Here is a 26,156-nt window from a genome sequence, read left to right on the forward strand (position 1 = left end):
TCAGTTCTACTCCCCCCACCACACCCAGAAGCATGTTCCTTTCAAGCACTGTGTGACCCCTGAAAACCAGATTTAGAAGTACACTACACTTGCCTTATCTTGCTTCATGTGTTCCTGAAGGAAAAAAGCCAATTCCATGAAAATCTGGGTAATACCCCAACGTGCTTCCCATTCCATTGTTGTGAAGATCCGCCCCCCCTCTATTTCCCTCCAGACATTTTGAACTGCAATTCCCAGGTTTCCTGACAATTGGCCATGCTTGCTGGGGCTGATGGGGTTGAAGTCCAAAACATTTGAAGGGCACCAGGTTGGGAAGGCTGATATAATCCGTAAAGGACTGATAACACATCCTACTTCAGAAGCCAATGCAGAACAGGCAATCGGAGGATAAATTAATATAGCATAAAGCAGCTGAACTTTTAGCAATGGAGGGAGGTCCTCAGGCTAGTTACTGGGTAGCAACAAGGGAAATGGTATTGGCTTTGTGCCCTAATTGTGGGCTTCCTAGAGGCACCTGTGCTCAGCTATAAAGACTACTTGAGTCCTTGTCCAAACTGAAATCAAATAGTTTCTTCATGCTCCTTTTTTTCCTCCTGCATCACAGGAGAGTCCTAATGTAGCAAGAGTTAACTAATGAAAAATACTTGATTAGTCATATCCCTTTCACTAGCATTTTTGCAAACCTTACCCACAGACACAGTCAATAAACAATAGCTTGAATAGATCTCTCTCTCTCTCTCTCTCGTTTGTAGCTCTCCAGATCCACGTCTCTATGATCACAGCAAATGCTCTCCAAACCATTGGAGGTTACGATTTGGAAGAAAGGGGGACCATAAGGATAAAGGTATGGCTTTCATAAAATCAGATGATCACAGAGCTCAGAAGGACCCAAGGTAATTAAAAATCCCAGTTCAGACAACAGTCTGCCACAAGCAAGCAAGGCTCAGGTGCACTATGGAAAAGTGCTTCCGTAGCAAATAACTCCATTCGACTCATGCCGGCAAGCTAGTTTGCATGCACGAGAAAGCAAAAAAGGAATTAGAAGAAGAGAATATTAAATGCAGGTTTAGCAAGTTAGAAAGCTTTATCCCTATGGGTAAATCTGCCAATAGCTTAATATTGCATAAGGTTGTTCAGAGAGGGGTTTTTTTTTATGCCATAGTGCCTTGGTAACTAGATAAAGACTGGATAGCTAGTTGGAGCAGTAATGTATTTAGGAATTCCCTAAATTACAATGTTGATGCTTCCTACCTTCTAGTAAAAATGTACATTTATTCCACCAAAGTCACTGAGAGGAAGGCTGCCAACTGGGGTCACTGGCTGATTCCCCCAGAAGCAAACATGTCCTGAGGAAGGATTTGGACACTGGAAGAAAAGGTGGCGAACTCTAAGGTTCTGTCTTCCCTATCTCTTCTTCACCTCCATGATCCTTTCCCTTGAAGGAATCCTTTTCATCCTATAAAATATCACATCTCCTGAAAATGTTTACAGTCATTTAGGGGGTTGTTTCTGTTGCTTTGAAGTAAAACCTGCTTTCATTTTATTTCTGTTGATTACCAGGGCAAAGGACAGCAAAAAACATTTTGGCTGAAAGGGAAAGCTGGGTTTAACATGCCTCTACCAGAGTTCAGCAGTGATGTGGCAAGCCACCCAAAGAGAAATGTGGAGGTAGGACTGTAGCTGAACATCGTATGTGATATTTTACAAGGCCTTCTGGGAAAGTTGATGGATATGTAATCAGTGGAATGTCTGCATGGAGGAGGAACTTCGCTTGGGTGTAGATAAGAATATCCAGCTGTACCGCTGTGTACTATTGTGGTATTGGCATGTAGAACAATATGAGAGACTGAAAGTACTTTGGCAATTATTTAATTATCTAATGCAATTAATAACTGGGGGCATCTTTTGTCTCCTCTACAATTTCTCTTCTTGTCACAATAACTACTCTTCTTCATCCCCCAGTATACGCAAGCTTTTCTTTATTCCCACCATGCTTTACCTTGGGCTTTCTTGGGCCTTATGCTCTTTGAGTTAACTTCACTGCTAATCCTGTCCCGCCCAACCCCGACACAAATCCATTTTGGTATTTTCCCATTCTAGAGGTGGCAGAATTGAATAAATTAAGCCCTATGATGGTCTTCCTGTGTCAACAAAATGCTTACTGGATATGTTGAGTTCCTTATTGATACCTAGATAAAGTAAACTTTCAATTAATGGTCACAAAATCAGTGTAATTTTTTAAAACACCAGTAAACACCTTCTCTATGCCCAGACCAGACACTTTTATCTAGAGAATGGAGACATGGAATTTATCTGCAATACAAAGACGTATCTGAAATAAAGGTACATAAAGCATAGAGGTAAATTGTGGGATCAGTTATACTATTCAGAATTCAATAACCCATATCATTTTTTAGCTCAGAAAATAATGGATTAAAATGAAAGAAGCTCAGCATTATTCAAACACTTCTTCACTTGCTTATTGCTCTACATCATGTATTCCTCTTATGGGTTTGCCAAAAGTTGTGTCTAGTTGCTCTTAAAGACTATTATAGTGCCCAACAGGGAAATCTTTTCAGATGTCTCAAACGATATTTCAATTTCCAAGCAGTACATTGAACAGATGTTCATAGTTCTATATGACTCAACTGCAATATGTCCTGTCAGTCCTAAGGGGTTTCAAATCTTTCATGGCTCGCTTGCACATAACTTGCAGATCTTTATAGGGTGCTATTTTAGTTCATGTTCATTATGAAAGGCTGTGAATTGCACTGAGTTGATGATCGTTTGGCATATTGACAGTTTCTGATGATAAGTTTCACTGTCTCATTGCTGTAGAAAGGCACAGCTTCCATCTGCTACTGAATGTGTTGCAAACTGGAGGCACTTGCATGCAACATAAAATTAACTAAAAGGATATGATTTATTGGTATATTATCCTGCCCAATAGGCAAACCCTAAATAACTGAGAAATCAGTGTCTGTCACAGCACTATGGAAGCAGAAAATCAACATCCTCCAGTACCTGGATCATGTGTCATCAGGAGACTAAAATATTTTTTGCTATCACCATCGTCCAAAAAAGTAATCTTTCCATGATAACCGTCTAAACTGTAGTTAGCTTACCATCAGATTCAGAAACAATAATACCTTTGGAGTCCAGATTAACCCTCAACATGTGTTCTCCAACTTACAAAAATTTGAAGTCACCTTCACATCCAGAATCTGACCCTCTGCAGTACATATTTGTGTCAATGAGTCTTTGCCGTGGCATTATAATAATTTGGAAACATCAAAATAGGATCTCCCAGAATAATTAGCCCTATGCCCAAATACAACTTATCTCTAAACAGTGGAGAAATTGGATTTGTTTTGTGGTCATAGTCAACTGGCTGCATGGCCTTACTCCAGAGTAGTGTGATGCAATGTCAGAGGTGTTTGGTAAATAATAGTTTTCCCTTTACAGTTTCAAATGGAGCATGGGAAGTGAGATGCATTTAGGTCCTGCGGAGAAGTGTTTTGTAAGAAGATTGTTGCTCCAGAGTAACATCTGACATCCACCGTGAAAATCTCAAGAAGCATCAACTAATACACACATCAAAGGTTTCCCCCCACCTTTCATTTTTTTATTTATTAAATCACAACAACCCCTTAACTCATTCCACATTTGTTTAAGACAAATTTTAGATTATAAAAGTGTAGATCCAAGAATCAAATTTAAAGTAAGGAAAAGTGCCCCTGGATATTTAGGGATACTTTTTCTTACTGTAAATTCTACTCTTTTGATTAGCTCTCTGTTACCACTTCTGAATAATGTGCTTCACACACTTCACGGAACCATGACAAAGTCCCCAGTATATGTGTTTCTTGCATGCATATTTTATGTTTCTAAGCTTATATATAAATATATTATATCATCGTATACAGTTGTGTAAAGTATTCTATTTATGCTGGTAAGCAAGAGGAGCAGGTGAAATCTTGTGCACAGTATCAATGAAGGCACATTAGCTTTTTAAAGTAAACATGCCTAGTGAAATTTACAACTAAGGTTGTAGTCCAACAGACATTTACATGGGGGTAAATCTCATTGGACACATTGGGATTTACTTCCATGTAAACATGCTTAGGATTTTGATGCATATTTGGGGTACTAAGAACAGTTACTTAGAAATAAATTCCTCTGATACGTACTTACTTATGAGAGTGAGCACTGGACTTAGAACAGGTGGGTGCTCTAAGACCTTTAAAAGACTGGATATAGAAAATAGAAAGAAGTTGAACAACACATCATGCTGTGCGTGATGTGGTAATACATGCGTGGCTGAAACTGAGGCCAACATTAGCCCTCAGAATTTCTCCTTTAATGTCAGTTTTTTCTTTGAATCGTTTTCAGTGGGCTAAAAGGAATTGTGATAGTTTTTGGAAACAGAAAGGATTGGAAAGAATATGTGATTTTTTGCAAAAAGGGAGAACAATTGGACTTAGAACAAAGAGGTATTCAAGTTCCAGTACTTCAGTACTTACAAATAAGGAGTTGTTTAAACAAGATGTCTAGAACCAATAATATACATACACCCTTAACTATGTTTAAGAAATTAATAATTACTTGTGTTTTCCAAAAGGGATTGATATCAGAATTATATAATATACTTTCAGAAGTATAAGAGCAGGAGACAGGGATAAAGGCAAGATAGGAAAATGTTTTAACATCAATATTTCAGATAAACAATGGAAGGATGTATGTGTGCGTGGTCCAAAGCACTTTATGGATGTGTCAGCGAGGGAAAAGTTCTATAAGAACATATATTTGTGGTATTTATCACCTCATAGACTGCAGAAAATGTGGAAATTCCCTAATGCATTATGTTGGAGATGCAGTCAGGATTTTGCAGATTTCAGACATGTATGGTGGGCCTGCAAATATATAAACATTTTTTGATTAATGTAATTAGGAACATAGAAAAACATACAGGGTATAAATTGCCTTTGGATCCAGTGGTTTTATTATTAGGTAAGATAGATTGATTGGTAACAATTAAGAATGAGCAGATGATTGCAAACATGTTAGTTTCGGCTCAAATTCCAATAGCAAAACACTGGAAAGAGCAAAAAAAATAATTTCTAAGGGAATGGGAAAATAATATTTGGCACAGAGAATTAAAACATAAGATCTCATACTATTAAAAATGGGAGGCGCAACTTACAAAAAAAAAAGACTCCTTAGATCAATGGTACAAATTTATTCAGTACTGGAGACAAAAGAATAATTATTGGAATATAAGGGAAGAGGTCTTAGAAGTTGTTTAACAGTTATAATTGAATATCATATATTTGATTGGAAAAAAGCAAGAGAAATATTGAATTGAGAAAGCATGATTATTAATTGATCACATTAAGATTTCTCCACTTTCGGAATTGTATTTGCTCTTTTGTGTTAAAATCTTATTGTCAATAACATGTTTTTAAAAATTAAAAGAAGTAAAAAAACTTTAAATATCAGACGGAAATGTATTTACAATTAAAGTGCTAGTCTAATACATTGTTCAGAGCAACTGTTTCAAGGGAGATGTTGTAAACTATAAAAATCCAGGAGCTATGATGCTATTTTAAAGCATTTCAGAATCTAAATGTCCTTTTTAGAATTTCAGAGCTGAACACTGAATTGCTGAAACCTTGATTTCAGGAAACAGAAACCATTTTTCATCAGATTGCATTATGCTGTCATCAGAGTGACATAATGCTGAAGAGTCATTTAATTGAAATTGTTCCCCACCCCCTCATACAGAAATTTTAGCTGTCATGCTTAATGTTCATAAGAATATAAGTACTGTTCCTGTATCAGTACTTATGTTTCCAACAGTTGTCAGCTAGTTCATTCTATGAACTTGATGTATCTTTTAAAAAATGTCAAAATGTGATCTTCCTAATGCAGCCTTCCATGGCCTGGTACCCTCCACATATTTTTGATCAATTCCCATCAGCCCAAGCCACAATGGTCAATATTCAGGAATGCAGTGAGTTGGGGAAGGCTGACCTACTTGATAATTCATTAATTGATAATTAATTGTAATTGATAATTAATTGATATTGATTGATTATCAATTGATAATTAAGCTAGATAATTAAACTAAAATTATCTAGTTTAATTAAAATTAGATAAAGCACATGAATCAAAGAGTTTCAGCATGATCAAGTTTAGCTTTTGTTTGTTTTGTCCATATTCTGAAAAATGTATGTAGCTGCAAGTAAAGTGTGTGTACCATATAACTAAGCCCAAAGTAGAAAAAATTAAGACTGAAAGTGATGAAGAACCTGTACTAAATCACAGAATTACTTCCTCTGCCAATCTCATGACCAATGCTATCCAATAAAGAGAAAATGAGAGAATATTTTTCTACTTTATCCACCATAGTCTAATAAAGTCTGAAGGACATGTTCTAAGATGAATACTGGTGTTAAGGAATACTCTGATGGTAAAGTCCTAAGCTTTCATTCAACTTTGACACACTTCAAGGACTTTCTTGGGTTGTAACTCTAACATGTTGATAAACCTAAAATGAATGCAACACCTCAACATGTATATGAATATATCCTCTTGAATATAAACCAAGAGGACAACTAAACCTAGGAACAACTATGTTCTAGGCACCTGTCAACCAAACTGTTACGTGCTGTACTTTTAAGAAAGACCAGCACCACCAAAAAGCTATGAGAGCTAAGGCAGCCAATTCCTGTTGTATGGATGGCTTTATTGCTTCCAGAACCTTGGGAATTATTTCGCTCCTTCATGCAGACAAGAAGTAAACTTAGTTCTGCTGTGTCTGCAGGCTAGCAGTTGGAAACACACACTTGCCTATTATGTAACAGTGGTCTTCCCTCTTCTGCTACCCACCCCCCTCGATTTGAGATTTATAAAAGGATGAGTGCACAGATGGTAGACAAAATAATTGTTATTCTCAGTTCTCACAGAAACAAATATAAGCCACATATTGTTTATTGTTCATGTCAAATAAGGCAACAGATAAAATAAGCCCCTCTTTGTAGCAATAGAGTACCATGAGGATTATAGTAAAACCGCACTGACTCCAAGCAAGAGGAATAAATGGCAAAGAATAGCTGCAAAGAAAAAAGAAATAGCAAGAATTTAAGTGAGTAGTCTCACTCAATGAATAGTCTCTGTTATTCTGGCCTGTTCAAGATCATATGTAACAGTGGTTTCAAAGCTATTTTTTAAAGATTCTTCAATTATTTACTATCAGATCTTTTCATCCGAATAAAATCATGACATCCTGCTGAGTTCAGTTTCTATATAGAATTTTGTAGGGAATTTGTGAGTCCCTCCTGTGGGAGAACTGCTCCAGATGAGAGATACTGGAATCTGGCTGGTTCTGCCATTGTCAAGTATGTTTTGTTTGTGATTTAGAACAGGAGTGGGCAATTTGTGGCCCTCCAGATGTTCTGGCCTACAACTTCCATCATCCCTCACTATTGGCTATGCTGGCTAGGTCCAAAACATTTGGAGGTCAACAAATTGCCAGTCCCTGGGGTAGGACATGCCATGCAGTTGCAGAGCCTTCCCTGCCAACATGATGATGCCTCTGAGCATGAATGGCATGGGCAAAGCCAGCAAAGCCCATCAGTTTCCAATATGATCATGATATAATTGGTGTTGCTAAAGCTTCCAGGGGCGCTAAAACTCCTAAGAATCCTAAGATTCCAATAAGATCATAACTGGATATTCAGAAAACTCAGTAGAAACTGAATGAAAAACCTGGTCATGCTGAAAATATTTCTGGAGCAGAATCAAGTGAGCCTGCCTGTATTGATTATTTATACACTTTTTGACACAAAGAATCTTAATAACCCAAATGAGGTTCTTCTAATTAATGTTGGTTCATTTCCATGTGTAAGAAATCCTGTTTTAGAATCCAGCTTGGCCTAGCATAGGATAATCCAACAACATTTAGAACATCTGATAACCCAGATAGCTATTGGACTGAAGCAGGTAATGCACCATTTTTTTCAATCCAGTTTTGTGCCTTTTGGAAACATTTGCATTTTTCTAAATGCAGAGTAGATTTTAGATGTCAAGTATGTTTTGTTTGTGATTTAGAACAGGGGTGGGCAACTTGTGGCCGTCCAGATGTTTTCGCCTACAATTTCCATCATCCCTCACTATTGACTATGCTGGCTAGGGCCAAAACATTTGGAGGTCAATGAAAAAGAAAAAGATGAAATGTTTGGTCCAGAATCAACAGAATAATCAATGTCAGTCTGTTGCTGCTTAGAACTGTGTCCTTTAGGGTTTCCAAAGTGAATGGAATGAGTCTTTGCTTGCACAGATTTCCCTGTATGTGCCAGAATGCCATGAAGCTTGATGCTTTTCTTCAGGACACACATGTTTAGGAGCCAAATATTTTCTGATGACGCATCACTGGGCCCAATAAGCACCATGCTTCTGGTGGTGCTAGCTACTGCAAGTTCCTTCTGCAAAGTGGCCTTCTAGCGTTTGCACTTTTCTGTCTTTTCACAAGATCAGCAGTGCAATGCTCTACATGCCTTTTCAGAAGTAAACACCATTGTGTTCAATGGGGCTTACTCCCAGGTAAATTGTTATAGGATTGCAGCCTAAAAAACTGTTATTTGTATTAATTAAATCAGGAATGTAGTGATTCCAGGTGAAATTCAAAGTTTTATTTTATTTTATGATATTGCTGCAACAGTTTTTATATTAGTATTTAGTATTATATTAGTAATACATTCTATTAGTCTTCTGATGATTATAAACCACTTTGATTTACCATAGGCAAGGAAAGGCAGTACATTTACAATAAATAAATAAATAAATCAGTCAGTCAGTCAGTCAATTCAGTTTATGATCGAACAGTACCTTCTGGTACATTTCTCTTTATTATTCTGGTTGAAGTGGGCTAGTCACCCTAGTTCACCCAGAAGTGGGAGAACTGGCCCAGAAAAATATATGCCCCTTCTTTGGAACACCTGTGTACCAACACAGCCATCAGATATCAGCACACCCACAATTTTTGCACTTATATTGCAGGGCAGGAATTCTGACCCATGTGGAGCGCAGCTATTAGGTACACTAAGAGGGCTCTGAAATAATGAGGAAACAACAGCTTTGATCATGACCAAATATCATACAGTTCATCCTACAGACACATGCACAAAAACAGGATTATCTTCCAACCCTGAACAGGTCATGCAAACATGTCAGAAAGTTCTGATCCTGAACTGAGAGAGTTCAGGCAGGGATTTGGTCTGTGTACTGCCTCAGATCACTGTTCCAAATGAAGGAACAGCAAGATGACCAGCTGGATCTGCAAGTGCATCTTGAACATGAATATTTGAAAGTCATGCGACAAGGCTAAAGGTTGTAGATGAGGCCTGCTCTTTAATTTGAGGGACAAAGGAACACAGTTTGCTGCTGCTCCTTACCTCAAGACTGTGTTTTGCTTTGCCTGGTTCTCTGGACTTTGCACCATTGACTGGAGTCAATTACTAGAGATGAGTCTGAATGATGTACAGATTTTGTTAAGTCCATTCCATCTGATTTTCGCAGATTTTCAGGCAACTTTTGTTATGTCATCTGCTCATTGATGGAATTGGATTTTTTTTAAACCCGAATTTTGTTCTACTAATGTGAATTTGTTAAAGCGAATTAGCACAAATCCCCCCCAAAAGTAAAAAAAGAAAAAGATCCACAAGTTCACAGAATCTGTGTGACTTGGAAAAAGCTGAATCCTCCGTTGAGATTCATAGAAATCCAAACTCATTTGAATCTGTTGCGGATTTCTCTGACATCCCTAGGTCTCACAAGTGTTACTGTAGAAGTACTCTCACAGTCAGTTGTAGGAAGAATTCAACGAACACTGTTATGTGGAACCTTCTTCAACAGGGCCAGCATCAAGAGTAGGCATATTGGGCAGCTTCTGAAGGCCCACACCCCAGCAGGGACCCACTGACAAGAGCCTCCTGGACTTGCTTCTCCTGCGCACCATTGCAACCTGCTTGCCACCTGCCTCTTGCTCTGACCCAGGCAACGGTGGCAGTGAGAAAGAAGAGCAGTAGATGCCACCGTTTACTTGCTCACTGGCTCTCTAGGTGTCAAGCAAGCGACTGGAAGCAATGATGAGAAAGAGGATGAGGAGCAATAGCAGCTGGTGACAATGGCGGTGAGAAGGTAGACGCACTGAGGGAAGGGGGCCCATTGTGGGTGTCTTGCCCAAGGGCCCTCCACACCCTGGAGCCAGCACTCTTCAAGCCCCATAGGGCGACTGAGGAAAATATATTGTCCAGGAAAGCAATTCAGTAATTTAAGTAATTAAAATAAATTCATAATTTAAAGTTATTTTAATTCTGGCATCATTCGGCTATAATAAAGTAATTTGCTACGTAGCATTTTCATCGATGCTGACAAAATCACTTGAATAACATGTAGCCTGGGTATGTTTAAAGTTTTAAATTTTTACCTGAAAGGTTGTAGTTCTTGGATAACCCTCTATCTGTGTGAAATAAGAAAGAAATATTCAGAACAGATATTTTAAGCTAAGAAAAAAATGAAAGTGAGATTACTGATACAGGGCCACAAAGAACATTCTAAAATATATGAAATACATGGCCCATTCAGAAAAGTGGAATGGCTTAAGAGCAATCCTATGTCCCCTAGATAGTGTCTGGGGGAGATAAGATTTTTCAGTTTCCCAGCTCTGAGCTCGTAGACAGTGCTATGAGCTCATAGCCAGGAAACTGTGCTCCCCACCCCCTTCCCCTCATAGCCGAGGTGGAGAGGACTGCGGCAGCTGCCCCTCCGCACCTGGCCGTGCTTGTAACACGGAGTGCAGAGAGGGCCAAAAGGAGAGGGCATTTCTGGGGGCAGGGAGGAGAAGAGACTGCAGAAGCTGTTTTAGACAGCTCTCTGTGCAGTCTCTAGCCCTGTTCCAGCCCCTCCCTGAAGCCATGCTTAGATTCCCAAAATTGGGTATCTAAGGCAAACTGCAGGGCAGCTAGAGTGTGGAAGGAATCCTCTCCTCCGTGTTTCAGCCACCTTGCATTGAATAGGCGGTTGCCTCCGACTTCAGAGGAAGTTGGAGATGACCATCTATCCCAATAGGATTGCATCCTTAATTTTATTATTTATTTTATTCAAAACAGTATATATTTGAAGCAGCTTACTGCTATCATTAAAATCACCAACACCTACTAGTTAATAGAATCAATGAAGACAAAATTGCAAACATGTAAAATATCCAAATAACCAGAAATTAAGTACCCAGCTCAACTGACCTCAACTCCCAAATGCCTTTTTTGAATAAGAAATAGTTGTAGCTCCTTCTAAAAGCCATCTAAATGTTCATAGCTTCACCTCCCCCAGGAAGCCATTCTACTTTGTCAGTTGCTCTCATCAACTAGCTATTTGACTTTGCAACGAGGGCCTTGACAGAGCTGCCTCCATCATCTTTTGCAGTATCCCTCAGAGTATCCTGGAGTCCATCTCATAGAATCATAGAATAGTAGGGTTGGAAGGGGCCTACAAGGCCATTGAGTCCAACCCCCTGCTAAATGCAGGAGTCCAAGTCAGAGCATCCCTGACAAGTGGCTGTCCAGCTGAATCTGTAAGTGTTATAGATTCCTAAGAGGACCTCTATCCTATGAATGCATTCTCCAGTTTCTACCTTAATCAAATATAAACTGAACTTTAACAGGGTCAAACCTCAGGACTTTCTAGGAACATTAGAACACTGGCCAGTAGCAAAACAATATATCCAACGTGTGTCCTGCTACATGTGTGGCACAATCTGGAGAACGTATAGTCTTGAGCCACAGCAGGGAGGCTTTGGCACGGGTATTGAAATACCAGTGTTCATGGTTTCTAATCCCACTGGACTGCATATTCCATATTGTTTTGCTACTTTAGAACTAGATAGAGAATTGCTGATTTCATGCACCTTTTTTGTGCCCATAGTGTTCCTTAGGCCAAATGCCTTAACTGAATTTGGAGCTGTTTTACCTTCTGAACTGAATCTGGAGGCAAATAAAGCTACAAATCCCATGTTTCCTTGTTGGGGAGCAAGGGAGTATAATTTCCTGTTGGGGAGCAAGGGAGTGCAGTTTCCTCTGCCTCTTGATTCAATCCAAGAGGCAGAAAAAGTCCATAATGCTAGGCGGGGGGGGGGGGACTACCTGAGCATGCTCAGAAGCATCATTTCCACCTAAGAGCAGGCCCCACAAGCCCCCTCCCATGTCAAGTGAGTCCTCCCCATCAGTGCTTACCCTTTCACAAAATCAATAAGTTTTGCTTGGGAAGGTGGAATTGTTAAGGAGGCCTGGCTAGCAGCCGGGGAAAGGGGAAACCTCATTGCGAGCAGGATTCAAACTCAATGGTGTCTGGGCCCAACTCAAAATGGGGTTGACATTCTGATTCTTCCATCTGAAGTTCTCCCTCAGTGCTAGATAAAACCAGACATTAGGAGGATCTGAAATACTTGTTCACATCAGTGGATAACAACATATGTCAGAAATCAAGCCTGGTAGATTATTGCAGAATCCCTATAGAACAGGCAAATTAATTATTCTACCTTGTCATCAAAGAGGTATTAATATGGTGGCATCTCCTTTCCTTCTTCCATGAAGAGCAAACTGTTTTGCAATGGAACACCCTAATCCTAAATAGAAATGTTACACACTTACTCTTCACAGTGAGTTCGGCCATTAAAACACCACCTCTTTGCTCCATACGTTGTCTCCGTTTTGCACATGCCTTGAAGTAGCAATGAAAATAATTTGCTTGATAAATAACATTAAGCCCAAAGGTGCACATTGTCCCTTGCCATAGAACTGAAACACATACTGAACAAAGGCACATTTTTTTTTCCTATAGGGCTACCCTACTACAAGTGGAAACTCTCACAGATCAAACTTTCTCAGCTTCATAGAATCCCTATGAGTCTGAGAACAACTATTGAGTGGAGGAAAAATAAGATCCTAACAATCTGATCCTAGGTGTATTTAGTTAGACAATGGACTATGTTCATTGAAACTTACTTCTAGGTAATTATGCAGAGATTGCAGCCTAAATCACAATTTCTTGGAGATGAAAGCAAGAGCCACAACAATGCTAAGGGTGTATCCAGAGCTATAGTCTTGTCACATTTCATTTCAGTTTTGTAGCAGAAGAGCAAGGGTTACCTCTTCAAAGCTGAGTTTAAACACATGGTTCTGGGGGCAAGGGAGGTATAATTCCACCTCAAAGCAGGTAGTTGACATGGCGAAGAACCAAGGGATGTATGGTGCTTAAAGGAACATCAGAGGATCCCTTTCTGTAAGGTTTATGTATTGTGGTAGAAGAAAGGATCCAGTTTCCATTGTTATATGGTTTAATGCTGTGCAAGTTTCCAGCTCAAAATTCTTCCATGCTTCTGATGCAGCAAGATGCCTCCACCTATCGTTTCTCCAACAGGTTAGTCCGCAGCCCAGTCAGCAGTGTCAGCAAGAAGACAAGATTTGGATTTTTGATGGTTGCTCCACTCAAGTTGGCATTAAGACAAATCGTAAGCAATTCAGCACAGTTTATAAAGGACATGATACATGTTACCAGGGGTCATATATCATTCAGAATCAAGGAAAATAATTGATGCCAAATATGTAACTTGCTTTCAACATATCAGATTTAGACACCTGTGACTGATGTTTATGTACGTAGATAGTTGCATACATTGTTCTAGCTCCCCCTAGTGAGAACAACCATAGTTTTCTATTTTCCATTTGTTTGTATCCTGACCCTTCTTCTAAGACAGGGATGGGGAAAGTGTGGCCTTACAGATGTTATTGGACTGCCACTCCCATCATCCCTCACCATTGGCTGTGCTGGCTAGGGCTGATGGGGGCTGTGGTCCAACATCTGGAGGGCTACATGTTCATCATCCCTGCTCTAAGAGATCAGGGCAGCATACGTTTTAACTCCATGTTATCTTCACAATAATCCTGAGAAATGGGTTAGGCTGAGAGAGAGAAAGAATGACTGGCCCAAGGAGATTTAAGACTGAGCTGGGATTGGAACCATGGCACCCCGCGCCCGCATATACCAGTCCAAGTCTTTCAGTCCATCCAATCCCCTAAAGGCTTAAGCTACCTTTTGGTATAAGTCATATCACAAAAAGAGAAATGCCTTTAAAGAAAACTATGTAGTATTGAAAGGCTGAATCAAACCTCCATAGCTACACTTTAATGGGCCCTCAGGAATATGGATCCATTTTTTTGCAGTCAAGGCTTCATTGTTTATTGCTACACAAAGAACTTACCACAGGGCAGGAGAACTTCTCACTGTCACAGACATGCGTCTCACAGTGCAGCCACACCTTGGATAGCTTGGGAATATTCCGGAACCGAAACGCATTAAACTGGAAGGTGGCTCGGCTGTCTTTCCCATTTTCATGTACCAAGATGGAATCATCTGTTGCGCACCTGGGCCACACAATAAGTGGAAATATTAGAACGAGAAGAAGCACAAGGCATTCCCTTTTTTGCTGTCTCTAATACCACAATTGCTCTCATTCTGGCTATTAAAGGGACACAATAGGGGACTGATGATACACACAGTATATCTGAATGTCAGATTTAGTTTTGTGATGAGAGACAGTGACTGGACAAAACTGAGTGTATGAAATATTCTACTATGCCTGTCTGGCTGATTAAGATCACTAGTAATGTTGCAGAGTCTAGAAAACCACAAGTAACTGAGACATCTGTCATGCAATGTTGGATCAACACTTTCTCAAACCACAGCACACTCATAACCAGTCACACATGCAAATATTGCATTAGGGTCACTAGTAATCTCACATTAATAGAACAACACTTCAGGTGACAATACAGTCAGCCAAAAAGATGCTACAATTAACTTCAAGATAGCCTGTACATCTTAAGATATGCTTGCCTGGTGGGGTTCCATCTCATGTGAATAATGCTCAGACACACAAAATTACCTACCCCTTAGTTATCAGAGGCCACTGAATTTGATAGAAATATTCTGATGAGGGGGTTGCCCAGCAATTGGTCAACACTACTTTAAATCTGGGGGAGACAGATAGAACAGTGATGAAGAGTGATGTTTTCTGAGACAATTTCACACTGGAGTTGATTGATGAAAATGCTGTACCTGTTACTTAAGCCCTTTGCTTCTACTCCAGCAAATACATCTGAACCAATTTCTGAAGTTTCAACTATGAAGGGGGCTTCCTTCTTGCTTGAAAACTTGGCATTCTAAGACAGAAAGTGGTGCAATGTGTTAATAATGTAACATGGGCAGAGGCTTGGCCCAAGACATTTTGCTGCCTGAGGCAGAGCAACAAATAGTGCCCCCACTCCCAGTCAAGGTACATAGTACAAGATAAAACTGAATTAAATAACTTTCATTCCCTTTCATGATAGTCAGAATCAACTCCCTGAGGTGGCCACCTCACTCTCCCTAATGGCAGGGCCAGCACCGGTCATAAATAATTAATCCATTCTATCTGATGAAATTTATATGTTCAACACTATTCATCCCCAAACTACAGACAGGTTACGTAAGTTTTATAAACAGTTCACTAATAGTCATTTGCTTGGGATGTGTTGAAACAAGGAATATAAACACCAATGCAGTGTAGTTTCAGTGACATTCTATTACTGTGGGGTCATGGGAAAATATCAGTCACCTGGGCCCCTGGAGAGAATCTTGTTAGAGTATCTTGACATCTGGCCTCTTCAGTTATTCATGGTAAAATCTAGGCCATTCTCTGTGTGGAATTTGATGGGGTGGGAAAAGAGATTTGGGGTTGATTTCTGTTCAAGCTATGTATGCTCACACATACCAAATCCTGAAAGGGGCAGGGGGTTAGAACTTTCCGTTAAAAGCCTTCTGCTATGGAACAAACATTAGAAACTAAATACAAAGCAGAATCAAGATCCCAAGAGAACATTAAGTGTCTTCCACATTCAGAGGACAACTAGGTAAATTTCAGGAGGAATGAAAGGTACTCTATGCGTAGTGAGACCTAAAAGAAAAAATACACCTTGCCCTTTGTTTCTGGCTTTGGGGAGTTTTTAATGGCTTCTTACACTAATGCAGAATGTTGAAGTGTGTTGTCGTGGTTGTATCACACTTTAAAAATTCAAATATATAAAGAAGATGTAAAAAAAAAGAAGATGTAAAAATTCAAATATATAAAGAAGATGTAAAATATATAAAGAAGATGTGCTTTGCATGGCACATTGCTATTTGTATAGCATAACTTTGTTGCTATACAGTAACAAAGATCACTTCAGTTAAACTGTCAGAGAAGAAGAGAAGGGTCTCAGTGCTGGATTCATTTTCACTTGCACTGCTGCTAATGTTGAATTAATGTAATTCAAATCAATGGAGTAACTGTACTGTGGTAGACCAGTGTATAATATTGCAGTTATTTACAGAAATAGTTGTTGCACTGCAAGGTGGATGCTCATAATGTGAGCCAAGGGTCCCATAAGAGAAAACTCTTAAAATCTACATGGCTGCTGCCATGCCCCAAATTGCGGATCGAGCTTAAAGTGCAGATTCTATAGATGAGTTCATACATACATGCCCATCATCAAATGATGACTTATATGAGTGGAACTGCTGTCACACAATGAATTGTACAGAGCCTCACTGCACAATACCACAAGCACAATGGGCAGGGACCTTCTGTGATGGAAGGAATCCTTCCATTTGTGTAAGGGGCTTGGATCCAGCAGAGGCTTCCATGAACTGAAGTGGGGAAGAGGTGATTTTCACCAATTCTCCCTGATGTCCCCCATGGAACCTCCCATACTATTCTGGAGGGTCCCTAAACCATTTGGGGCAGATTTTCAAGTTGGCAGGGGACTGGAGGGGAAAGGAGGAGCCAAGGCCCAAGAGCTCCCCATGCCATAAGCAGAACTGTGCTCATGCAACTCTCGACCCATCTCAGTTCTTTGAGTTGAAAACAGTTTAGAATATTGGCTGAGAGATATCAATGATAAGTTATTAAGTGATGAACATCATGTACATCAGCCCTTGTGCACCTATTAGAAACCTGAGAAACTTAGTGAGGACACACTCATTTCTGTAGCCTATCATAGACTGAAGAGTAATATCTTTAGCAGAATGTCTAAATGTCTAAATTCCATGTACTTTTGGTGAAACAAAAGCAGCTACCTATGAATCTACACATTTTCAAGATGTAATCAAATGCCTTCTTCTCTTTGCTGTCATACCACTGAGAAATCTACAGAGGAAATCTGTGCACATGCAGTACTTACGGAATAGAAGTTGAGGGACAACTGGCTTTCAAATGAACCGGAGCTGCCATTCTTCACATGGACTGTTGCCACTCTAAAAGAGGCAGAAAATGCCACATGACTGAATCATACACTATTGAAAGTAGAGTGAGGCATATGCTAGAAGATGAAGTCCCAATGGATTGAGGCAGAGTTACCTTTGGTCAAAGGCAGCATGGTTCACCAGATAGTTTGCATGATATGTGCATGTAAATGAGTAGTTCACGGGCTGGCTCTTGACAATCACAGAGGTGTCATTTGAGATGATGGAGTTATAGAAATGATAGATGGGGCTTTTAAACTGCAACAGCAGAAAGACAAAGAGGTAAATGTCTACATCGCAAATACAATTTTAGTTTTAAATGTTCACATCAATAGTTCAGTTCTAAATTTCTCGAATTTCTGAAAGCGTAGACACGTCTTTACATATTACCATAGGAAGGACCAAGAGAGAAGCACAACCTGATCCATCTAATGAACTAGACTTTTGCATACAAAAGTTCATGTCCAATAAATGAGTTAGTCCTTAAGGTGCAACAAGTCTCTCACCCCCCCCCTTTCTTTTTGCTCAAGATGTTATATTTCTGGGCTGGTTCACACACTTACCTGGTTTATGAATGGTGGAGCAATAGGCATGTGCCACCTTCTACTACATCCCTAAGGGGAAAGAACTGCTGTAAATAGGCAACAACATATGTGGGCCTCTGCATGGAATGTCGACCTCACATGTTATCTTAGGTGTATGGTGCAAGGAATGTCTGTGCTTGCTCCTCAACATGCAAAGAGGATCTCTGGCTGAGCAAACCAGCCTCAAGAGTCCACTCAATGCTAGCTTCAGGTTTGGGGGGCCATTGGGCCGGATGTTTTCAACAGGCCGCTTCCACATGGTCCCTCTCCTGCTCACTACTATCCCTGTTTCCCAATGAGTTGTCCTTTCCCTCTGAACTCAATCTGTACCACTGCCTAGGGGGAGAAAGCAAGGTGAGAGCTTCTCCTTGCTCACATGCTCAGAGGGGGCAGATGAACAGGCAGTATCAACAAAGAGGTGGAACAGCAGGACAACGGGGCTCTCACAGTGGATAGCTGGGCCTCGCTGGGGTGTGACCATTGGCGGGTTGCCACTGGCAATGATTCCAACCCTGAGACCTCTGATGCTTCCATATACATTATTAAATGACCTTTCTAAAGGAAAAAAAGATCTGAAAAATGTAACAATTGTTATGCAGTTAGGCTGAATGCAAGTTTCATCTCAGTACTGCAATAAAGTAAGTTAAAAACATCAGAACCATATACACATTGGGTAAATAGTGGTTGCAAAATATTGTACTCAAATCAACAAACAGATTACCACTAACAAGGTAAAATGCTACTCTTTGATAGTCCTAAAAACATTTGAGAACAATTAGGTTATGGCCTATATTATACTAATGTAGCCAATAGTTATATCAAAACTCTTGAGCTTTCTGTTCTACCATGTCAGATACATTTTAACAGTTGGACATGGGGCAAGCATTCTTATCTTACCTGCAAAACAAAACCGCATCTTTCATGGATATTTTTTGTGTTTCAGCCTTCTAAACACAACTTAATTATTGTGTGGAAGTAAATTGTACAGTGGAAGTAAATTAATATTTGTGCAAGAATCAATTAGTATGATATGACAAAACTTGGCACAATTTGCAAAATAAAACTTTCCAGATTTAGCAGGGGCTAAATTAGTGGTATTAAATCTCACATAAATTAGTGGTATTAAATATCACCACTGTAATCTAAACTCCCTCAGCAACAGTAAAATAGTTGCGAAGAGTGCTAGGTTATTATTTTTTAATTCTCAGTACTTATCAGCTGTCTAGATGGAGAGATGTATAAAATATGAAAGTACATCCAAAAACCTGTCTAAGTCTTCTCCAAATATACAAGATATGTGTTAAGAAGGAGTAGCAGGACTGCACTGTTGGTCCCATTCTCTTGACATACACTCATTCAGCAAAATCCCTGCAAAGTGGTGCCGACTTTTATTTACACATGTAAGCATTCCACACAAGTGGAGCTACCGATCATGTATGCGTTTCAATAGAGTGGAATGCCTAAGTGCGTACAGTTGTATGGGTGTAGGTTCCCCCTTTTGCAAGCATAGGGTTGCATCCCAGGCCCAAACTACATGGCCAATTTAGTGCAGAGTGAGAATACATCAGGGACGTTTGCAACAGATGACACTGCCACCAATCTGCAGTAACCCTGCAGCTTCCCACTGGAAAAGGCGCATTTTCAGAAAGTCTTTTTAGTGTGACTTTTATCCTCAAATGCGGCTCCCATGTGCTTCTGCTGCAGTGTGCCCCATCCCCCCACACTAAATCCTGGGCAAGCCTTTGTGACCTGGCTGTGACTTGGCTGTAACATGGGCAAGGGGTGGGGCTGCCCATTCCCTCTTTTTCCCCATTTGCAGTAGGGCTGCTTTGCTTTCCCATTCACAACATCTAGCCTATTTTTCCCATTCACAATAGGGTGCTTTGGGGCACAGGCTTTCATTCCACTTAGCACTACTTCGTGCTGTTTCATCCTTTCACTATATCACAGTAGTTCTATTTTCCCATTCACAATATGTAGCCTAGCGTAGTAGCCACTTTACTCATTGACAGTATGCAGCCTGTATTTCCCATTCATCATAGTGCAGTAGTGCTGTTTCAATAATTCACAATAGCACAGTAGCTGCTTCATCCATTCAAATTATGTAGCCTGCTTTTTCCATACACAATATCCAAATAGTGGATGAGAGGGGGGAGGTGTGGGGGAAACTACAGGACCTTAATTCAGCGCTTCCAGTAAACTTCCCTGAGCTGGGGAACGTGGAGAGGGGTGGGGAACAAGCCTCTCCCATTCATTGAGCAGCACCTACAGAGCTGATGATGTTCAGTTCTACTCTGCCCACCCAACTCTGAAGTATGGGCATTTCAAATGCTCTGTGATGCATGAAAGGGAAAGCAGGTTTTTAGGCAGGGTATACTCCACCTTTCTTGCTTCATGTGCCCCTGATGGACCAAAACAATCTCATGAAAATCCAGATATAACCAGAAAGCGCTTCTCATTCCATTTCCATGTAGATTGGACCCAGGATTGGTGTTACATGAAAGGAAGAGCTCTGCTTGTAGAAGGTCTTCCCACCAAATCTGGGGGGCTTCTCTCCCACCAAGCCATAGCTCACTCCATTCAGCAGGATCTCTTGACTCTCTGTGGAATATTTTCAGGGGGCTGGGGGGGCTTGTGTGGGAAGGAGGGGGTGGGGAAGTCCACTTCTATTAGTGCAGCTGATCCAGCGTAAATCTGGATCCAACCTTTTTGTGATGAAGTATGCACGTAGCATGTAAGGCTGACAAAAATATATTGTATTTTATAGGAGTGCTGTTTGTTACAATATATACGTGCTCACTGTAAGTACAGAGTGATTAGTTCTGTATATGCTATGAACTAGCTTTGAGTGCAAGAAGTGTTCTTGGAACTGAGGTAAGGGAGCTTGCTGCGGGTGGCAGGTTTTGGAAGCAAATGCTAGTTCTTGGAGGCAAGTGCTCCTTAACCCAGAAGGAGATGGACCCTCACTAGGGTGCTCCTGCACTTAGCTGAAAGTCTGGCTGTGCCAGGAAAAAATGTTCCTGAAGTTAGCTGCAACAAGCCTACCTATGTTACGGAAGCACTCCTAGGGTTAGGTGCAGGTCTGAATGGGGCTCAAATTTTACAGCAATGTATATTTGACTTCTAACGTAAATGCTAATGAAATAATATTGAAAAGGTACAAGGTTCTAAAAATGGTGAATCCAGTGTTTTTCACATTATAATGTAAAAAGTGTGATGCAACCTTATGAAATATATCAAAGGGCTTTGGTTCACACATATATTATACATAGCAACCATAACATATAAGGAAGGAAATGTTTATCTTCTGTCTACTTACATCTGATTGAGTTCCACAGTATGATTTATTTTTTGGTGACAAATCTGGGATTGTAAACTGGTAATATCCTGAATCGTGGACACCATTGTAGCAAATCCCTCCAAGAGCCAACTGATTAACTTCCCATCCATAAGGGCATTCAGGGATTTTTGTAATTATGGTTTTAGGATAACAATACACCAAAATTACATCTGAATGTAAAAGAAATAAAAAAGCACAGCTAGAGCATAGTTATGGTTATGTGAAGAAGAACAGCACATTCTTCCATTATCATTGGGGCTGTTTGCACAAGTCACAGCACCCATGGGTGCCACCCTGAATATTCAACCCCAGTATTTCCCATAATTATATTTCCATTGGAGAAAAAAAATCCCAACAAGGTCAAAGCTGACACATTAATCCACCTTTCATGAAAGCCCTTAGATTCAATTATTCGAACATATCCCTTAGATGGAGAGAGTAATCCTATGGCCGCTAGATACTGTCTAGTGGGCCATAGGATATGCTCTATTCCGGGAACCGACCTCGGATCCCACACTCCGAGGTCGGTTCCTGGAAATCTGACCTGCCCCCTTGTCCATGCTGCCTCCATGGTTGGAAGACAAGCGTGGAGCGACTGAAAAGGGGCGGGGTTGGGGTGTTCTGGGGTGGGGAGAGGGGAGCTGTGCGTACGACACATCCTATGTGTCATACAGCAGCTTCCTCTCTTGGCCACCCCCCCCCCACTGCTAGACAGCCAAAAATGGCTGTCTAGAGAAAAACAGCAAGGCAGGAGAGGCACAGAGGGAATGATCCCCCTGCGCCTCTCCTGCCTTGTTTTGGATAGGCGGTCGCCTCCAAGGTCGGAGGTGGCCACCTATCTACTTAGGATTGTGCCCTAAGTGATTTGAGCTCCTGTGCAATGATGAGGTGAACAAAGCCAGTGGAAAAATCTGAAGGAACTATGACCTAATCACAATCTACCTTAGTCATACTACAAGAGTCAATATGCAGAGAGTAGATGATTTGGATCAGGGAGACCTAAGTTGTCCATTTCCATATGCATTAGATGATCCAGTCTCTTCTTGCCTATAGAAGCCCATGCTACATTTTTTAAAGGTATCACAAAGGTCACTGTTGCGTTTGTTTAATCTTGATCTCGCTGGTTGGCCTTGGATTACTGATTACTTGGATGCACTGTTTCTCAGTCTTAATTCCATCATGTAAAATATGGAATAATAGGGCCTGCTTCACAGTGATGCTGAGAAGGAAAAAACTAACCAGACCCTCCATGCATGAGGTGCATCGTCATCATCATCATCCACCACCACTGGCAAACCATAGACTGGCAAACCATAGACTGGCAAACCATAGACTGGGTCCGTTGAAAGTTAAGTGTGTGTGTGTACGTGCGTGCGTGTGTGTGTGGAGTCTAACTGATTTTGGTGGGAAAGAATTAAGAATGTGAAAATAACAGAACTTAAATTAAATTTGAAGTAGTTCATGTCCTCTATGAAGTGATGTTAATTTATATTTTTCATTACCTCTGGTTGTCTAGGGAAAAATTGTTATTTTCTATAGTTAAGATTCCACATGCATATTTTCATAAACAGGCTGTGGTGAATATTTCTGTTCAAGACCTATGCTTTCTTGCTAAATACATTCAGGTACTTTGAAGGTTATTTTATTGCAAGCTCATATTTATTGAAAATATAAGTGGATTACGAAAATGAAGTTATTTTACCTGCTTTATTTGGACTGCAAGGGGCTGCAATGCCTCGAGCCAAGATGACCCACAGAAGAAAAGCAACCATCATCATTTCTCCCAAGGAAATATAAATACTAATGGAAATAGAACTTGTTTTTCTCCCAAAAGCTGCCAAATCTTGAGAAGGATTCACTGGCTTATTTGCATCAAACCTGTTTAAAATGCCTGTAAATTGCCAGCAGAATGTGAAATATGAAATCTTCCACTCATAATGAAGTGTTGTTAAGTGTAATTGTTAATATAATTCCAAATACAAAATAGAATCTATTCAATTTTTTTAAATTTAGCTTTTAAAATCCTCTGTCTAAAAACAGATCTGTATCATGACAAATGAAATAAAAATATTTACTTTTTTCTTTAAAAACACCCTTGTAGATTTATTTATTTATTAAAAAGAAGTAAATGAGGTAAAAGAGGTGCTGCTGAAGGAGGAGAAATGCAAGAGCTAGGGGGGAAAGTGGGATTAGAAGGGAGTTTGAAAAGTGGAAACTGTATGGAAAGGGAAAAGATCTGGTTGGAAGGAAGAAGAAATTCAGAATTATAAAAATATTTCGTACATTCATTGAATCGAATTGCAATTTCTATAGATAATTAGATGGTGTTTAAAAAACAACAACACTTGTATCCATATGTCCTTTTACACTAGTTTGATTATTAATCTTCCAAATAAAAATTCGAATCAAAAAGTAATTACTCAACAGCTTTAGTATTTCTATACATGAATCATGAGGTCACCTGTTATAGAACCACTTATAAGATATTATTTATAGTGCTATTAATTTCATATGAGAAGTTTTAGATCAGTGATCTTATACAAATCACTCATTACATAGTGAGTGTCATTTTAGCATTATCATTGTATATTTTAGCATCATGAGCCATCTATGCATCCAAGGTTCTCAATCTATATTTTTTTTATTCCATACACATATTTCATTGGTAATACATTCCTATTTAAAGAATATATCCACGTTCAGGAAGATGTTTAAAGAGCATCATACGTACAGCACAGGAACAAGGTTGCAGATCAAGGTGTTCATTCTCCCTGTTCAAAATGAAAAAGTGTGTATCTGCTTTCCCAAGATGTCTTTTCAAATAGTACCAGCTGCTATTATTGTTGCTTTATATAGGCCATCTTGTAAAAGGAGCTTCTGCGTATTCAGCCTTAATTATCCCTTGTGGGGAAAGGGGGCTGGGTGTATAACAGGTTGGATGGTTCCCTTTTCTACTATGAGCATATAGTTTTAGTTTTCAGTTCATGACTTTAGCTTTAGTTTTCTAAAGTTGAAAGATGCACACAATTTTTATTAAAAAATGTGCATCATATTCCACATAACATTTTACCAGAATTCTGATTTTTGCAGCTGCCACAGATGTTCTTTCGTCGCTTTATTAAGAGGGTCTTAGAGTATGTGTGACCCAAATCTATGGCATTTTCTGAACAGCATTAAAATGTGAACTCTTTTCAGACTTGTGAATCAGCTGGCCAAATTTCAGGTGTATTTCTGCAAGCATAAGGTCTATAAACATAAATGAAGTCTGACATCCCCCTAATCTTTCCAGGAAATCTAACCATTTTTCTTTTTATGGGAGACTTAAAATCTCTCCACGAAGGAAACCTGACTGGGTATATTTAAATTCAAAGTAACAAATAATATTTCTTTGAGATTATAACCCATGTTAAGTGATAATTTTATGATTGTGAAAAGAAACAAAATTCCCCAAGTCTCATTAAGTAAGTAGGCTTTAGATACATGATATCCCTCTTAAGTGAATGCTACTAAGCAGAGTGATCCACAATACAATTTCTGCTACAGTGCAGAGTTGTCTGGAGATGTTTTTATTTGCATAAGAAACAAGAACCCCACAAAATGTACTTAGGTGAAACAACATTTGATATCTGTATCAATAAAGGGTGAGGACCCAGGGGAGGCTTGTATTTCTCTGAGTAACTGCAAATAAAAAAGAGCATTCATTAAATAGCAAATTGTACTGCAAATGCTAATTGCACTCCCCAAGAGAACCCCCTTTAGATTCACCAGACTGCAAAACCTTAACTATGGGAGTATCTATAAAGATCTCTACAAAAAGTGAATAAATACCTTCTTGTGAACCTAGCCTCAAAAAGCTTTTTGAGAAATAGCTTTTCAATTTCTCCTTGTTCTCTCTGCTGCTACTCAGAGAGTGGTGTTATCATTTGCTGTTCATTTGTTACAAGATGGCAGCCAATGTGTACAGGGTGAAAATAATATTGTGGCATTTTTGCACGATAATTAATGTTCTAGACCAGAGCAACAAAATAATGGGTAGCTCTTCATAGCTATGTTCTCACCGACAAGCATAGCAACAAAATATCTTACGATGTTCTAATAATGTCACACTAGTTATTATTTCTAGCTATCTTGAAGTTCTCTTTATATAGTGGGTTAACTAACATGTAACATGGCATCTGGTCTAACTCAGTTGTTACATGAACAGTGGGTTACAATGTGGATCTACTTGTTATAGTCCCAATGTGTAGCAATGCCATGCAAGGCTGTTTCAAGCTATTTCTACTGGTAGGTTGCAGAATCCCATATGCATTTATTTATTTAGTGCCATCAGTATGCACAGCACTTTACAGAGTACAAAAGAACAGCTGATGGCTTATTATTACCAGTTTTCTCATGTCATCAATTTTGCCCCAGTTCTGCTCAACACTTCTCCTGTCCCCTCCCTCCAGGAGCATTTATTATTTCATTCATTAAGTGGCGGAGATCTAGTTGAACCAGATTCCCCGAAGGGGTCCAAAAACTGGTGTATCTGGAATGAGTACATTTACTCATTCCAGATGTACGTGAAGGCTGATTCAGGTTTATAGTGGTGTCCTGGCATATAGAAGGGGAAGAAATGGAAGCAGTGACAGATTTTATTTTCTTGGGCTCCAAGATCACCGCAGACGGTGACTTTCACGCAGATAGCCAAGAAATTAAAAGACGCTTGCTCCTTGGAAGGAAAGCTATGGCAAACCTGGACAGCATAGTAAGAAGCAGAGACATCACCTTGCCGACAAAGGTCTGCTTAATCAAAGCTATGGTTTTCCCAGTAGTAACATATAGCTGTGAGAGCTGGACTATAAGGAAGGCTGAGC

General features: G+C 39.8%; 2 protein-coding genes across 8 annotated transcripts in view; one reads left to right on the forward strand and one right to left on the reverse strand.

Moving 5' to 3' along the window:
- The window catches only part of LOC146351023 (guanylate cyclase 2G-like), an 82,290-nt gene extending 77,087 nt beyond the window's left edge, over window positions 1–5,203 (forward strand). Inside the window, exons 20-22 of the mRNA XM_084845668.1 lie at window positions 753–844; window positions 1,561–1,668; window positions 3,466–5,203. Coding sequence (XP_084701794.1) covers window positions 753–844; window positions 1,561–1,668; window positions 3,466–3,489 — 224 coding nt within the window. The 3' untranslated portion in view covers window positions 3,490–5,203. The remainder of the gene's footprint in view (window positions 1–752; window positions 845–1,560; window positions 1,669–3,465) is intronic.
- TECTB (tectorin beta) lies at window positions 2,362–25,246 on the reverse strand. 7 transcript variants are annotated; one of them, XM_084846221.1, is made up of 11 exons: window positions 24,032–24,126; window positions 23,003–23,191; window positions 21,280–21,470; window positions 17,492–17,634; window positions 17,316–17,388; window positions 15,175–15,278; window positions 15,006–15,089; window positions 14,318–14,480; window positions 12,708–12,777; window positions 10,490–10,522; window positions 2,362–4,913 (listed from the first exon to the last, which is right to left on the reverse strand). In XM_084846221.1, the coding sequence occupies exons 2-11, from the start codon at window positions 23,076–23,078 to the stop codon at window positions 4,861–4,863; spliced, it is 990 nt and encodes a 329-aa protein (XP_084702347.1). In that variant the 5' UTR covers window positions 23,079–23,191; window positions 24,032–24,126; the 3' UTR covers window positions 2,362–4,860. The 7 variants fall into 7 exon arrangements, with proteins under 7 accessions (XP_084702347.1, XP_084702344.1, XP_084702349.1 ...); XM_084846218.1 differs by lacking the exon at window positions 24,032–24,126 and adding an exon at window positions 25,129–25,246 and having other exon boundaries at window positions 2,363–4,913; window positions 17,316–17,415; XM_084846223.1 differs by lacking the exon at window positions 24,032–24,126 and adding an exon at window positions 25,129–25,206 and having other exon boundaries at window positions 2,363–4,913.
- Between the last annotated feature and the right edge of the window lie 910 nt (window positions 25,247–26,156).

This window comes from Heloderma suspectum, chromosome 3 (assembly GCF_057233095.1).
Source record: "Heloderma suspectum isolate Gila_16-S chromosome 3, 16-S_ref, whole genome shotgun sequence".
NCBI lineage: Eukaryota > Metazoa > Chordata > Lepidosauria > Squamata > Helodermatidae > Heloderma > Heloderma suspectum.

What these genes read in the sequence shown, in the direction of transcription:
- TECTB (XM_084846218.1), bottom strand. Translation starts at nt 23,078, where the DNA reads ATGATGATGGTTGCTTTTCTTCTGTGGGTCATCTTGGCTCGAGGCATT. An exon ending in ACTGTGGAACTCAATCAGAT is followed by an intron (nt 17,635 to 21,279) that starts GTAAGTAGACAG and finishes CTGCTGTTGCAG; the next exon opens with TTTAAAAGCCCCATCTATCA. An exon ending in GGCCGAACTCACTGTGAAGA is followed by an intron (nt 10,523 to 12,707) that starts GTAAGTGTGTAA and finishes TATTTCACACAG; the next exon opens with ATAGAGGGTTATCCAAGAAC.